Source organism: Platichthys flesus, chromosome 20, assembly GCF_949316205.1.
Source record: "Platichthys flesus chromosome 20, fPlaFle2.1, whole genome shotgun sequence".
Taxonomy (NCBI): Eukaryota; Metazoa; Chordata; class Actinopteri; order Pleuronectiformes; family Pleuronectidae; genus Platichthys; species Platichthys flesus.
Window position 1 is genome coordinate 19,882,182 of NC_084964.1, and position 13,113 is coordinate 19,895,294.

General features: G+C 45.0%; 4 protein-coding genes across 5 annotated transcripts; 1 reads left to right on the forward strand and 3 right to left on the reverse strand.

Moving 5' to 3' along the window:
* Window positions 1–31: 31 nt before the first annotated feature.
* On the forward strand, window positions 32–2,895 carry LOC133975858 (endonuclease domain-containing 1 protein-like). The gene is made up of 3 exons (XM_062413872.1): window positions 32–192; window positions 478–766; window positions 1,644–2,895. The coding sequence occupies exons 2-3, from the start codon at window positions 485–487 to the stop codon at window positions 2,262–2,264; spliced, it is 903 nt and encodes a 300-aa protein (XP_062269856.1). The 5' UTR covers window positions 32–192; window positions 478–484; the 3' UTR covers window positions 2,265–2,895.
* Window positions 2,896–3,026: 131 nt separating this feature from the next.
* Window positions 3,027–4,245, reverse strand: LOC133975859 (DELTA-actitoxin-Afr1e-like). Its single transcript, XM_062413873.1, has 3 exons — window positions 4,121–4,245; window positions 3,727–3,846; window positions 3,027–3,608 (listed from the first exon to the last, which is right to left on the reverse strand). Exons 2-3 carry the CDS (start codon window positions 3,828–3,830, stop codon window positions 3,161–3,163), a joined length of 552 nt encoding a protein of 183 aa, XP_062269857.1. The 5' UTR covers window positions 3,831–3,846; window positions 4,121–4,245; the 3' UTR covers window positions 3,027–3,160.
* Window positions 4,246–4,915: 670 nt separating this feature from the next.
* On the reverse strand, window positions 4,916–6,740 carry LOC133975860 (tereporin-Ca1-like). Of its 2 annotated transcripts, none has more exons than XM_062413875.1 (3): window positions 6,166–6,740; window positions 5,804–5,915; window positions 4,916–5,498 (listed from the first exon to the last, which is right to left on the reverse strand). In XM_062413875.1, exons 2-3 carry the CDS (start codon window positions 5,905–5,907, stop codon window positions 5,066–5,068), a joined length of 537 nt encoding a protein of 178 aa, XP_062269859.1. In that variant the 5' UTR covers window positions 5,908–5,915; window positions 6,166–6,740; the 3' UTR covers window positions 4,916–5,065. The 2 variants fall into 2 exon arrangements, with proteins under 2 accessions (XP_062269859.1, XP_062269858.1); XM_062413874.1 differs by having other exon boundaries at window positions 5,804–5,918; window positions 6,166–6,736.
* Window positions 6,741–7,605: 865 nt separating this feature from the next.
* Window positions 7,606–12,084, reverse strand: plaub (plasminogen activator, urokinase b). Its single transcript, XM_062413869.1, has 11 exons — window positions 11,968–12,084; window positions 11,774–11,885; window positions 11,599–11,703; window positions 11,378–11,531; window positions 10,620–10,717; window positions 10,494–10,532; window positions 10,011–10,203; window positions 9,772–9,920; window positions 9,060–9,200; window positions 8,742–8,890; window positions 7,606–8,668 (listed from the first exon to the last, which is right to left on the reverse strand). Exons 1-11 carry the CDS (start codon window positions 12,031–12,033, stop codon window positions 8,450–8,452), a joined length of 1,425 nt encoding a protein of 474 aa, XP_062269853.1. The 5' UTR covers window positions 12,034–12,084; the 3' UTR covers window positions 7,606–8,449.
* Window positions 12,085–13,113: the final 1,029 nt, after the last annotated feature.

Below are 13,113 nucleotides of genomic sequence, written 5' to 3' on the forward strand. Positions count from 1 at the left end.
ATAGACAAAATACTTTTGTTATTGTGTTGCTGGATTTGTGTAGCATAATGATTGTTGTGTAGCATTCTGCAATCCTGCCCCCTGGTGGACAGCAGTACAACCGCAGCTCTTCCCTGGTGTTTGGACCGAGGAGGAAACGCAGGGACACAGTTCTCTGTGGAACCTTTAACTTCCTGTGACTAGAGGCTCCAGGTACATTTGGTCAAAGTACATGAATTCACACACATGCAGTTTATTCTACAGGTTTTTTAACTTTTAGAGGAAGAAGATCCAAAGTTAAAAGTACTTTACATAGAAAGAAAAACGAAAACACAATCTTTCGTAGAAGGGAAAACGAAAACGCTATCAGTCGGACTTCCTCCTTGTAAAAACAGCTGAACATTAACCAACGTTCAAACCACTTCTGCTTTCACTTCAAGTGTGAGAGCCGAGGACACCACTGGGTTGATTCTCTGTCCACTCTGTGTGTCCCTGGAGGATCAGGATGTCTTGTCTTGTCTCTCTGGCCGTGGTCGTCCTGCTCTCCTGGGGGACGTGGCGCCCGGCTGCAGCTGATGTTGGTGACTTTGCTCCGTGCCTGAAGTTCTTCTACAGGTCGTGGCCTCCTAAAGGTCTGCTGGGGACCCCGATCTGCCAGCGCTTCCTCAACCAGTACCGCTTCGCCACGTTGTACAGCCGAGCGCGCCGCTCCCCGTGGTTCTCCGGCTACCTGTACACCCTGCCGGCCGGGAAGAGGCCAGCAGCTTCCTGGAAGTTTGAGCCACAGGTGAGGATGTTCAAATACTGAGTCTGGTCCCATGTGACTGTTTTCTATCAGATATATTATTTGTCTGCGTGATTCTACAAGACAGAAACAACAGGGAATTGTTTTTGACTCATTGTGTAGATGCTTATGTTCCCGTTTAGTAAATGTTATAGATCCATGTGTTTCACTCTGTGTTTAAGCAGTTATACAACAGACAGTGAAATGAGGAAATGCTTCACAGTGTGAACACATGGGGGAACTGTTTGTACTCATTGAGCAGGTACAAGAACAATGTAATGAATAGGTTGTGTTACATAACCCCACACAAATCATTTAAACACAATAAACATGTCAGGTCAGTGATAGACCAAAGGAACAGAGTTAAAATGATAAATTACATTGTTGTTATCAGTGATGATCAGTTATAGGTGTTAATTTGTCCTGTAACGTCTGTAATCTCACTATGAAACTAATCGTGGGGCCCCAAGCAAATCTTCCAGGTGATCCCCTCAGTTTAAACTTAATTTTTCTCTAATTTCAAGAATATCATGATGCAACATTTGCGTAATCGACGACCAGCCGCGGGTCTGGCCAGGTTATGGGGGGGGGGGGGGGGGGGGTCTTAAAGAGACAGGAGCTAAAACCAAGTGTTTGAGACAGAGGCTGAAGAGAGGAGCTGCAGCGATGGACAGTCTGAGGAGATTATCAACCTGATGACCATGAGCTGGACGTTAGTGGTTGTTTGTAGAGTTTCCCACAACAATCAGTTTGACACGTATATAAAAGTGTTCTGGATGAAAATCAATCTACTTCCATTTCCTTTCCTCCATGTTCTGTAGAAGCCGAGTCAGGTTCCCTCTGATCTCTTCACTCTTTTCTTTCGCCCTCCGATGAACAGTTAGCGTACCCGGGAGCTGATGGCAACATGACCCCCTTCCCCCCCGGCCCCGTGGACCAGAACGTGGTGGAGAGCCAGGCGGTGGAGCACGACTACGTCAACTCCACCTACTCCCGGGGCCACATGGACCCCAGCCTTCACCACAGGAGCCACGACGACCGCTTGGCCACCTTTACCCTCACTAACGTGGTTCCTCAGAAGGCGGGCTCTAACGACGGGCCCTGGCAGCTCCTGGAGCAGAGGGTCAACAAAACGCTGGCGGCCTACTGCCTCGGAGACGCCTACATCGTGACCGGCGTCATCCCCTACCAGAGCGAGGAGCCCTGGCTCCACAACCATCGTGTGGCGGTGCCGGAGTACATGTGGTCAGCCTACTGCTGCCCGAAGTTCAACAGCAGTCTCCCAGAGAAGCTGAAGGACACTTTCCCCACGTACGCTGCCATCGGCCGCAACGACAGCAACAGCACCGAGGAGATCGTGCCCGTCGACCCGGCGGCTAAGAAACAGTTCAGAGGTTATGACGTGAGGTCGATGCCGCTGGAAACACTGGAGCTGGTTCTGAAGGAGCGGTTCTCTGCGGTCGTCAGTGTTTTCTATGAGCGCTGCTCTGGATCAGACTAATTACAGTCGGGTCTAAAGGATTTGATTTTAGTATTACAGGTTTGTTTTCCTGAAAACAGACACAACACAATATAAAGCAACAGGTTTAATTATAGAAAACAGGATGTGAACTTTATGAAACTTTATTCTTTACAGATTCAAGTCATAACTGACATGGAATCACTGACACATACATATAAATATAGGTTTAAGAAATTAAAATAGTCCCTTAGCTTAGTCTTTATGTTAATCTAACCTTACTGAGTCCTTGTTCTGTCCACTTATCTTAGTTTAGCATGAATCATCCAGGATTTATGCTAAGCTAAGCTAACTGGCTCCTGGTTGTAGCCTTTAATTGAACAAGCAGATATGATATGATTTGTGTTTTAAAATAAATATCTTAGTTGCTGAGCTGCTGTGGACGAGCTAACCCGACCACTTAGAAATAGATAAACTAATGCTGCACCCAACACCTGTGACCAGCAGATGGCGCCATTGTGCTGTACATGCCGCACATGAGTCTGAACAAACACCTTTTATTATCTTGTGTTCAACTTCATATTGTAAATGATCTTCTTCTTCATTTTTGAAACTAATATCACACTGTTTCCATTTAGCATGAAGGAACCAGTGTTTTCTACTGAGGCATAAATTATCATGACATTAGAAATTGACTTTGTTTCAAATCAAGAGTAATAATGAAATGCACATACGACTCATTTTGATAAACAACTTGTTCCTCGGGTGTTTTTCTTTCTGTTGAAATGATCACTGAGACACATGTTACATCATCAGACTCGCTGTGGATTTATTGCATGAACAGATGGAACAGGATCACACGTGAACCAGAGGGTTGAACACGTCTAACACGCCGGTGTGTCAAACTGGATTACTCTGAGAAAACCTGAATCACCAGCTCAGTGCTGTTGAGTCATCGGAGCTGAGAAGAGCTTGTCCCACACCTCCACCTTCATGATGGCTTTGCCCATCGGGGACATGGTCACCTTGATGTCCAGGTTCGGGCCCTCGAACGTGAGGCCGCTGCCGGTGCCCTCCATCCGCTTGAATCCCTCTTCTTTGTTGTAATACATCTCTTTGTACAGAGCCTCATTGACCTCTTTGCCATGTGGGAAGATTCCCACTGCCACCCAGTTCTTGTAGTAGGCGTAGTCGTAGGGCACAGAAAACATGATGGCGACTTTGTTTGGCGGGGAATTCTTGTGCCGCTCAAACAGGTCGTAGGTCAGCACGCCCACGGCCCCGGAGGCCTTGCCGCTGGACTTGGTGAAGTTGCAGAGTTCAGTCTTCAGTGGGCGCACGGTGGGCTGGGGGGGGCTGTGGACGTGGCCACTCTCCAGGTAAACACTGATTTTGAAGAGAGAAGAAATTAAAACAATAAGTTCATGAACATGTGCAAGAGGAACAGAACATTTGTCCTCCATCAACCCTCCGGTGCTGGATGAGGTTCTGAAGACCCGGTTACCTGGGGTCCAGGAGGCAGTAGTTGTTGGTGAGGTTGGTGATCTCGATGGTGATGTTTCTTCTGCTCTTCTGGCTGGCGGCCAGAGCCTCGGCTGATTCACTCATCGTGCTGCTGGTGAAGCTGTGAGGGAGGAAGAGGGATGAGAAGATGTGAGCTGCAGATCTGTGTTACAACAAGTACACATCACTACTACAACAACTTCTCCTACAACTTCTACAAAAACTTCTAAAACAACCTCTACAACAACCTCTACAACAACTTCTACAACAACTTCTAAAACAACTTCTAAAACAACCTCTACAACAACTTCTACAACAACTTCTAAAACAACTTCTACAACAACTTCTCAACACAATCCAGTGACCACTTGTCAGTAAAGCCAGCTCTGACTTACCTGTGTGTGTCTCAGGTGTGCGTCTCACTCGGGCTGTGGCAGGTGTGAAGCGCTGGGCTCAGACTCTTCAGTTCATTCCTGTTGGGGGACGTGGCTCCGCCCACAGAGGACACGCCTTGTGCTCGTCTGTCCTCACCTCAGAGATCTAGACACAGGTATGTGCCGCTGATGGAGACGTGAACACAGGGCGTAACCAAGACTAACAACATATCTGTTTTTTCCACAGTTATTTCTCAGTTAGCAACAGGTTTGTTGAGATTGTCCTGTCATAGCATCACACCCCCGAGTCTCTTCAGGCACCACTCCTTTTCTTTTAGGTCTGTGCACCGATTCCCATCATCTGCACGGGGAGACGGACATTGAGTCTCACTGAGGACATGGTTATTGGATCTAGTTGAGTCCCTGTGTTTGTAATGTTGTGTTAACAGAGTTATTCCTCGTTATGAATGAGTCGTGCTCAAACTCTTCCACAATATTCTGTCACTTTGTGTTGTTTGTGTCTGAGGCTAGAAAACGTTGTGTTCATCCTACCTGGTTTATCTGCACTGAAGAATTTAGAGTCCGTGTTTTTCATCTTATGAAACTAAGTTTCTTTATCGTTGAATGATTTATAAAACTTTTATTCGAGTTCACAACCTTTAGGAAAAAAACTCTTTCATTCAGATCGATGCAACAAATCAAAAGTTGTGCTTTGAGTTTGTGGACAGTTCTTAAACAGGAAGTGATTCTTTGAACGTCTCATTTCATTTCCTGCTCTGTTGTGATCGATGATCAATAAAAATCAAGGACAAGAAATTGGTCAGAATGTTTTTTATTCATGATAAGCACCGTTACACAACAGGAGCGACACACACATTGTTGGTAGTTATTCAGGATTATGTAGCTTCAACTGTGTTTTATCGTTTATTCTCATTTGATGCTCTTCATTCTCACAGGAGCAGAAACTCAATTCCTCATGCTGTCGTACAACTCGATTTTAACGATGCCCTTGTTGTCATCACACATGCAGCCCCTCACTTCCACTGCTTCACTGTCAGGGCAGTACTTCAGCCCGCTGCCGTTGGCCTCTTGGCGGATGAAATCTGGGAACTCTTTGTTATTGTACATGTATTTGAACAGATCTTTGCCCTCCCGCTTTTTGTCGAAGAAGCCGATGCCCAGGTAGTTCTTGTAGTAGGTGTAGTCGAAGGGCACCGAGAACATGATGGCCATCATCTTCACGCAGGTGCGATTGCGCATGTGGAACATCTCGTAGGTCAGGACGCCGGCGGTCCCGGTGGCCGTGTTGTCGTCCTTGATGAAGGAGCACACCTCGGTCTTGGTGGTGCGCACGGTGGGCTGGGGGGGGCTGTAGGAAAAACCCATGTCCATGTGAACTCTGGAGAGGAGAGCAGAATGAAGAGGAGATTAATTTCTGAAGTAAAAGTACTAATGTAACAATATTCAACAGCATGCTAAAGTAAAACGTTTCATCTAAATGTACCTTTAAGTATCACAAACATCAAAGTACTTGCAGAGAAACTGATTCCCACAGCTAAACTCGAATACTTAGTTGCTTTCTGTCTTAGGTAATCATGCAGGCATTGATTCATGAGCATTTAAGGTATCGTGTTAAATTCCTATATTAGTTCAGACCCAAAATAAATTAGCCTTCTTCATCCTCATCCTCATCATGACTCTTACTTGGGGTTGACCAGGCAGTAGTTGGCGCTGACGTTGGTGATCTCGATGGTGCAGGTGCGGTTGGTGGGGAGCTGGACAGAGTGGGACTCTGCGTTCTCAGGCATGGTGACGGCTGCTGGGAGGACAGAGGGACAGAGGGACAGAGGGACAGAGGGACACAACTTCCAGTCAACAACACAACAAACCAGACAAGAGCTTCTCATTCAAGGCTTCAAGTAGAATCACTGAAACACACGAGAACTAATTCATCTCAACATGAAAGTTAAAAATCTCCACAGGAATTGTTTCCATTCATATTTCAGCCGAACGTTTCTTTGTCTAAACATCTGCAGCTGTAAAGAAACCTGATTGAATGTACTCACTTCACGTTGAGTCGTGCACAAGGGAAGGCAGAGAGTCGTCTGACAGGAGGAGGCAGGTTGGTGAGGAGGTAGCAGACACACACTCCCTCAGCCACACCTCACATGGAGCGTGAGCCTCCAGGAGGAGTTTCTCCTCCTCTGCACCAATGAGCTTCACACGTCAGGTTCATCCGGTCTGGGTTTGTTCTCCTGAGCCGAGCTGTCAAGTCTCAGGCGTTGGTGTTGAAATACCTGAATGTCTGCTGAGATTTAAAAAGCAAAGAGCAGCAGCCGCACCCGTCCTAATGAGGATGATGATGATGATGATGATGATGACTCATTTTGGCTGATGAAGGCCAAAAGCTCCAGTTCAGTGCATCTGAAAGAACGAATCAATCAGCAGGAGATAAATCAGTGGTTTTCAGTTTGTGTCTCTCATGAGCCGTGTGTTTTCATTTGATACAACAGGACTCTTTGTCTGATCCTGCTCAGCACTGTGAATCACAGACACACACTTGTGCAGGGACACGTAAGGTGACACACAAAACAAATGGACACAAAATATGATGCAAAGCAAATAAAAGGTGATGCCAAAAGAGACACACAGACAATCACAAACAGAATCAGAGTGACACAAAAGAGTGAGACACAAAATAATCCAACGCAACACAGCTGCATCTACAAGTACAGAAACAAACAAATTAAGATGCAAAACAACAAAAAAAGAGACACAAAATAACCTGAACTAAGTAAAACTGCAACAACTACACAAAGATGTATAACAACCATGAGCTACAAGAAGAGACACAGACAACCACAAGGAGACAAACCGACACACCCAACGACAAACCAGGAAATCAGACACACGCCCAGAAACGATAATAAATAAAGGTGACAAAGAAAATCCATGAATGGACACAACATGAACACACACAAATGCTACATAATCCAGAAAAGATAGATAATCACCACAACTACAAGGGAGACGCATCGCAACAACAAAGATGCAAAAAGAGACAAATACAAACCCCCAAAGAGACACACACAATGTAAAATACATAATCAGCTACAAAAAGATGAAAAACAACACAGAGACACAAGGTAATCCAAAAAATGCAAACAGTTACACACACAACCACAAAGAGACAGAAACAACAACTGAAATGTGACTAATCCGAACAATATGCAAAACAATACCAAGTTCAACGAGGCGCTCAATCACTACAGACACACAACTCCATCTACACAGACACATGTCGCAAACACAAAGCTACAAGAAAAGACACACAATCACAAAGACACACAAATTAAGATGCAACACATGAGGCAGATCAGCCTCAGTTATAGTCATCACCTGTGACGTTGCCCTTCTTTAGTACTACAATGCTAGCGCCATCTTGTGGTCAAAAGGAGAAACACAAACACACACACACACACATGGATTTCCAGTGAAGCAGTGGCTGTACATGAAGCGTCTGTGTTTAATACATCTTTGGTGTGGTTAAACCAACAGTTTAGATATTTTCTTTTTACAGTTGAATATAGAACAAAAACATTCTGCTCTCAGAACAGACCAATAGGAAACAAGCAGAAGGGATAATAAACGTTTTAAAATGACTTACATATGTGAGAAAGTTACAACAGAACTTCGTTTTACGTAAGACACTAAAAAAACAATAAGTTTCCTCATGAGAATTTTGACTTTAATCATCATTTAACCATCTCCTCTTTTCTATATTTAGATTTTGTGGGTCAGGGGGTGGAGCGGGTCGTCCACTTACCAGTAGGTTGGTGGTTCGGTCACCAACCTACTGGTCTTCATGCCCAAGTTTTGAAGTGTCCTTGGGCAAAACACTGAGCCCTGAATTACTCCTTACAGCTTATCTGTGTGACGCTTATAAACATTTACATATATATAGAACTTGATTGTGAATGGGTGAATATGAAATGTAGTAAAAACACTTGAAGTTGGAGAAAAGCTCCATTTCTCTTGTACTAACATGGAGGAGGCGGTTTATGACCTAAACTCCAGATTGAGATGTTCTGGTTTCGGGAGCTGTCATGTCGTCCATCTTTACTCACTGTCTGTGGTCCACATTCACAAACACCACAGTGAACTCACTACCGCCACCTATTGACGTGGGAAGGGTATGACATGACCTGACAACTCACGAGAAGCAGGAAGTCAGTTTGGGTTTTGTGTCTCGAGTTAAAAATCACGTTTTATTTACACTTATCTAATTCGTCATAACAGCTTCGCAGCGAGAGGAACTTTAATCCCTGGATTTGTTTCTCAGGGACGGTTTCAAGCAGCGGACTTTTCCAGGTAAACACTTGAGTCTGTTGGAAACTCCTGAGGGAACCAGGTCAGGCCCGTCTTCTCCTCGATCCACCCGTTGTAGTTGGTCACTCGGGTGTAGACGCCGGGTCGGAACTCCTTGGCGCAGCCGTCGCCCCAGCTGATGACCCCGAACAGAAAGAGCCGGTGGTCGACCTCGCACACCAGTGGCCCGCCCGAGTCTCCCTGTGGGACGGAGACGAGCAGCGTTAGAGGAAGTTCAGCAGATCGAGACTCGAGTCCGGACATGTAGAAATACCTCGCAGGCGTCCTGGCTCCAGTCGGGTCGACCGGCACAAAACATGTTGTCGGTGATCATGTTTTCATAATAGTCCCGGTGTCGACACACGGCGTCGGAGAAGACGTTCACCTGAGCCTCCCGGAGGAGCTGAGACCGGTACCACAGCCCTGCAGAGGAAGAGGAAGGACTCACACACTTGTTGTGGTTTGTACATTGAGTTTAACTCGAGGGAGGCAGAACTAATTGGGTGTTCTATCAAAGCCAGATGTTTCCATACTGGGAACATGTGCACACCACCATCAGATATCACAACGCCATCCGGAGAACCTCCCTCACCGTGACTCTCTTTCCCGTATCCGGCGATCTCACAGGTGACACCGGGCTGGAGGTTCTGCAGAGGCGGCGGCAGACAGACGAGCTTCACCATGTTGCTCTCCACCGCGCACTGACCTCCTCGAGGCCTCAGCTTCACCAGCGCTGCAGGAGGCAGAGCTTCGGTTACACCATCATCAGATCTCTCATTCCCACTCCGCACCCTGAACATCTGTCTCTAGAACATCTCCAGCTGTTTTAAGACCTGCAACGTGAACATGGTCCTGAAATGTTCTGGAGGTTCTGAATGTGAGAACACAAATGTCCCTGTCAGTTGCTCTGGAGATTGTTTGGACTTAGAAGTTATTAAAAACCAGAGTTTATCTCCAATATTCATCAGGAAGCTTTGAAAATATGAACATTGTTAAACAGAGTTCGGTGGATCTGTTTCGGCTTCAGGAAGAAGAGGATCATGGGTAATAAGCAGCGTTGAGTGGGACGACACAGTCAGAGCTTCACTCAACCTTATCATCACGTGTGGCTGCAGGGGGCGCTGTTGAACATTCAAAGTGACCTAGTGTGGCTTTAAGGTCAGTGTGAGGAACAAGGTTGATGTCGGTTTGAGGTGGACGATGGATCGATGGATCCAGAATGAAGGAAGGTTTCTAAACTCATGGAGATAATGGTATCAGACACAAGTTATTAAATCTCTAAGTGTCTACAGAGGTGTTCGTACCGATGTCGTGGTTGAAGCTGCCCTCACTGTTGTCGAAGTCTTCATGGACGATGATCTTCTCCACTCTGAACGTCTGCTCTGTCGGGTCACTCTGGTTCAGGGCGTTCTTCCCCAGAGCGACGGAGAAGCGCCGCTCTTTGGTTTGAGAGCTGAAACACAAGTTCACAACAATCGGTCCAGTCCTGCCTCATCTCTCTCAGCACCTGCTGTGGTTCCCAGTAAGTGACCTCACTCCCTACCCGTCGGGGAAGCAGTGGGCGGCCGTGAGGACCCAGCAGGCGGAGATCAGACTCCCCCCGCAGCGGAAAACCTTCTCCTTGGATGTGCTGCGATGGAAGATGGCAGCGACCCACGGGTGTGACTCCAATGTGGCAACTGTTCCGCCCACGATCTTGGTTTGCTTTGGTCTGGTGCGCCGGCCGCATTCTGCAGCTGCAGGATTCAACACAGCTCGTTAATGGGACACGGTGAGTTGAGCAAGAGCTGGAGTTTGGTTACAAGCCTCAGGAGCAGGTGGAGATGTGTTGACATCTGTTTCCACATCATAACTGATTACGTCACCATGAAACCTGTTTATTGAATCATTTTGCTTTGATGTTTTGTATTTAGTTGTTATAGTATATTCATTCACAGTTAATAAAGTTGTTATTATAATGATGAATATTTCTCTTTATGTTAAACTTCCCTCTACTTGCATCATTCTACCTGTGGTGTGGCCTCACCTGGCAGATCTGTGGATCCTGGTGAAGGTGAAGCTGGAACTACAAGATCAGACATGTTTGTTAACTCAACAATCTGGATTATAATAACTTTTATGTTTTCTTGGAGTAGAAAATATAAAAACTTACGTGACTCTGAGCTACAACGTGGAATATCACAATACTCCCGCCGCAGCTGATGGTTCTTCCGAACATGACACCAAGGACGTCTTCTGAGGTTAAGATTTCTGTCGGACAAAATAAAAAACTGTCATATTGATTTTCATTGATACGTTTTCATCCTGTGCACCTGTGTAGTAGTTCTGCTTATTTATTGAGATGCATATCAAACTTCTATTTGACCATAAATCCTCATTATCCAGACAACAACCAAACCTGGATAATCAACAGAACAATGAATTAATTACTAACTCAGTTCAGAATTTAACTTTATATGACTTTTAAAAAATATTTTCCATCTAGTTTTGCTTAAAAAAAACAAAAAAAAACAAAAGAAAAATTATTAATATTCCCAGTGGTTCAACGTAAGATGCGTCTTCACTACCGTGAATGCATGATTCTTATATTAATCAAAATAGTAGATGCAGTTAATGATGTAGTAGACTTTTGCATTAGGGAGTCGACTGCACATAAATCTAAAATGTGTTACTTTTACTTTCACTTAAGTACATTTACATTTATGTGTACTTATTTGTACGTTTACTGAAATAAAAGGTTTGAGTACTTCCTCCACAACTGAATATTACTAACGGCAGCAGGATAGAAACAATTCATGTTACGTAAGTACTTTATAACTGTGGTGTTGTGGTACTTTTTAGGTTTTTAATGATTTTCAAACAGTTCAGTCTCACAGGAAGTGATTCATATCAAAGTATATCAACATGTACCTGCAGTAGTTGTGTCTTCCTGCTTTGACGTCTGATGCCATGAATCTCTCTCTGGTTTCTGAATCCCACTCCTCACATGTCCGTCCACTCTGGGACTGGGACACTCGTCCTCTGTAGTACAGTCCCACTCCGTCGTAGCACTGACGACCTTCCACTGAAGAGACAAACAGGATTTTATTATATTCAAAATGTAAAAAAGATGAATGTTATTAGTTTCCCACCTGTTTCACAGCGTCTTCCCTCGAAACCATCAGCACACAGACAGAACATGTGTTCCCCACTGGTCAGTGATGGGACAGAGGTTCCTCCGTTCAGACAAGTTCTACCTGAAGAACATCACAGACATGTCAAATAACTCAGGAACTCAAAACCAGAGACTCGTGCAGAGTTTCTCACCTGAACTCTCAAATGAGGAGGAGTATGAAGACGAAGAGGAGGTGGAGGAGGAAGAGGAAGAGGAGGAAGAGAGGGAAGAACTTCTCATCCACTCTCTTTCCTTCAAAAAGACCTGAAATCATAAAGAAGTTAAACCAGTTTCTATAAAAAATAAAGATAAAACTCGTCCCAGAGTAAAACAGAAGGTTCTTAACTGCTCCAGTTGTTGTCAGAGCTGCAAAGATCCAGATCAACGCGCCAAAGCTTCTCAACTCGATCATGTTTCCTCTGAGCTGAAATCCAAAGTCTTCTCTGCATGAGTGTGCATGAGACTCCTGAGGGTTTAATCTGCTTGTGTCTGAGGGAAGGGAGGAGGAGGAAGAGGAGGAGGAAGAGGAGGAGGAGGAGGGGGAGGGCCGTGATTGGCTGAGGAAGTCTGTGGCATTTGGTTTTGAAATAGATGTTTAGTGAGTGAGTCAGAGTATTTGATCCACATAATTAATCACAGACAGGAATTTTATATCAAATTATTTAATATTGTCTTGTTGTCCCCTGTCAGGTCAGCAGGTGGCAGTAGTGAGTTGTGACTTCACTGTGGACTGGCGTTGGTGAGTGTGGAGTGATGAAGGAAAATAAAGATGGACGAAAGGTCAGCTCCCACAAGTGAAACCAAATCATCTCGATTACCCCCTGGTGGCGGGCTGCAGTATAGGTCATTAACCCCGCCTCCTCCATGTTAGCAGATGGGATAACCTCTCAAAGTCTAAGACTGTAAAGATGGTTTCTGTCATTTCATGTCGTTCTGATCACATTAAAGTTCAAGTGTTTGTGATCAGTTTGGTTTTAATTTGTAATTTGATGAAATAGAAACGGGCGGAGACTTCATGATTGACAGCTGACCCTGACCCCTGATTGGTCGAGCATGGCAAGGACACAGATACATTATTATGTTCCTGTGGAATCATGTCAATCGGACACGATAGCGGCGCCCGTATCCTGGATATACTACAGCTTTGTTTTTGTTGACAGAGCAGTGCAGTCACTGTGACGTCATGAGCCACGTCACTTTAACAGGTGAAAAAAAACGTCCATATGTTCATTATGATGTAGTGATTCAGTCTGATGATGAAGATGATGAAGAGGAAGTTCTATCTCTTTATTCCTGCAGCTCACTCTTCATCCCACGTGTCCGTGAAGGAAGTTTTTATTAATTGATGAATGAATGAAAACAAATATTAACATTAGATCCCGGAAGTCGCTCCAGGTCGGATCCTGCTTAGCGCGTGATGCATTTGAGGCCATCGGGATTTTTCACACAGAGGAACCGAAGCAAGCTAAACAGTGCTGGAGTTTAAAACTAA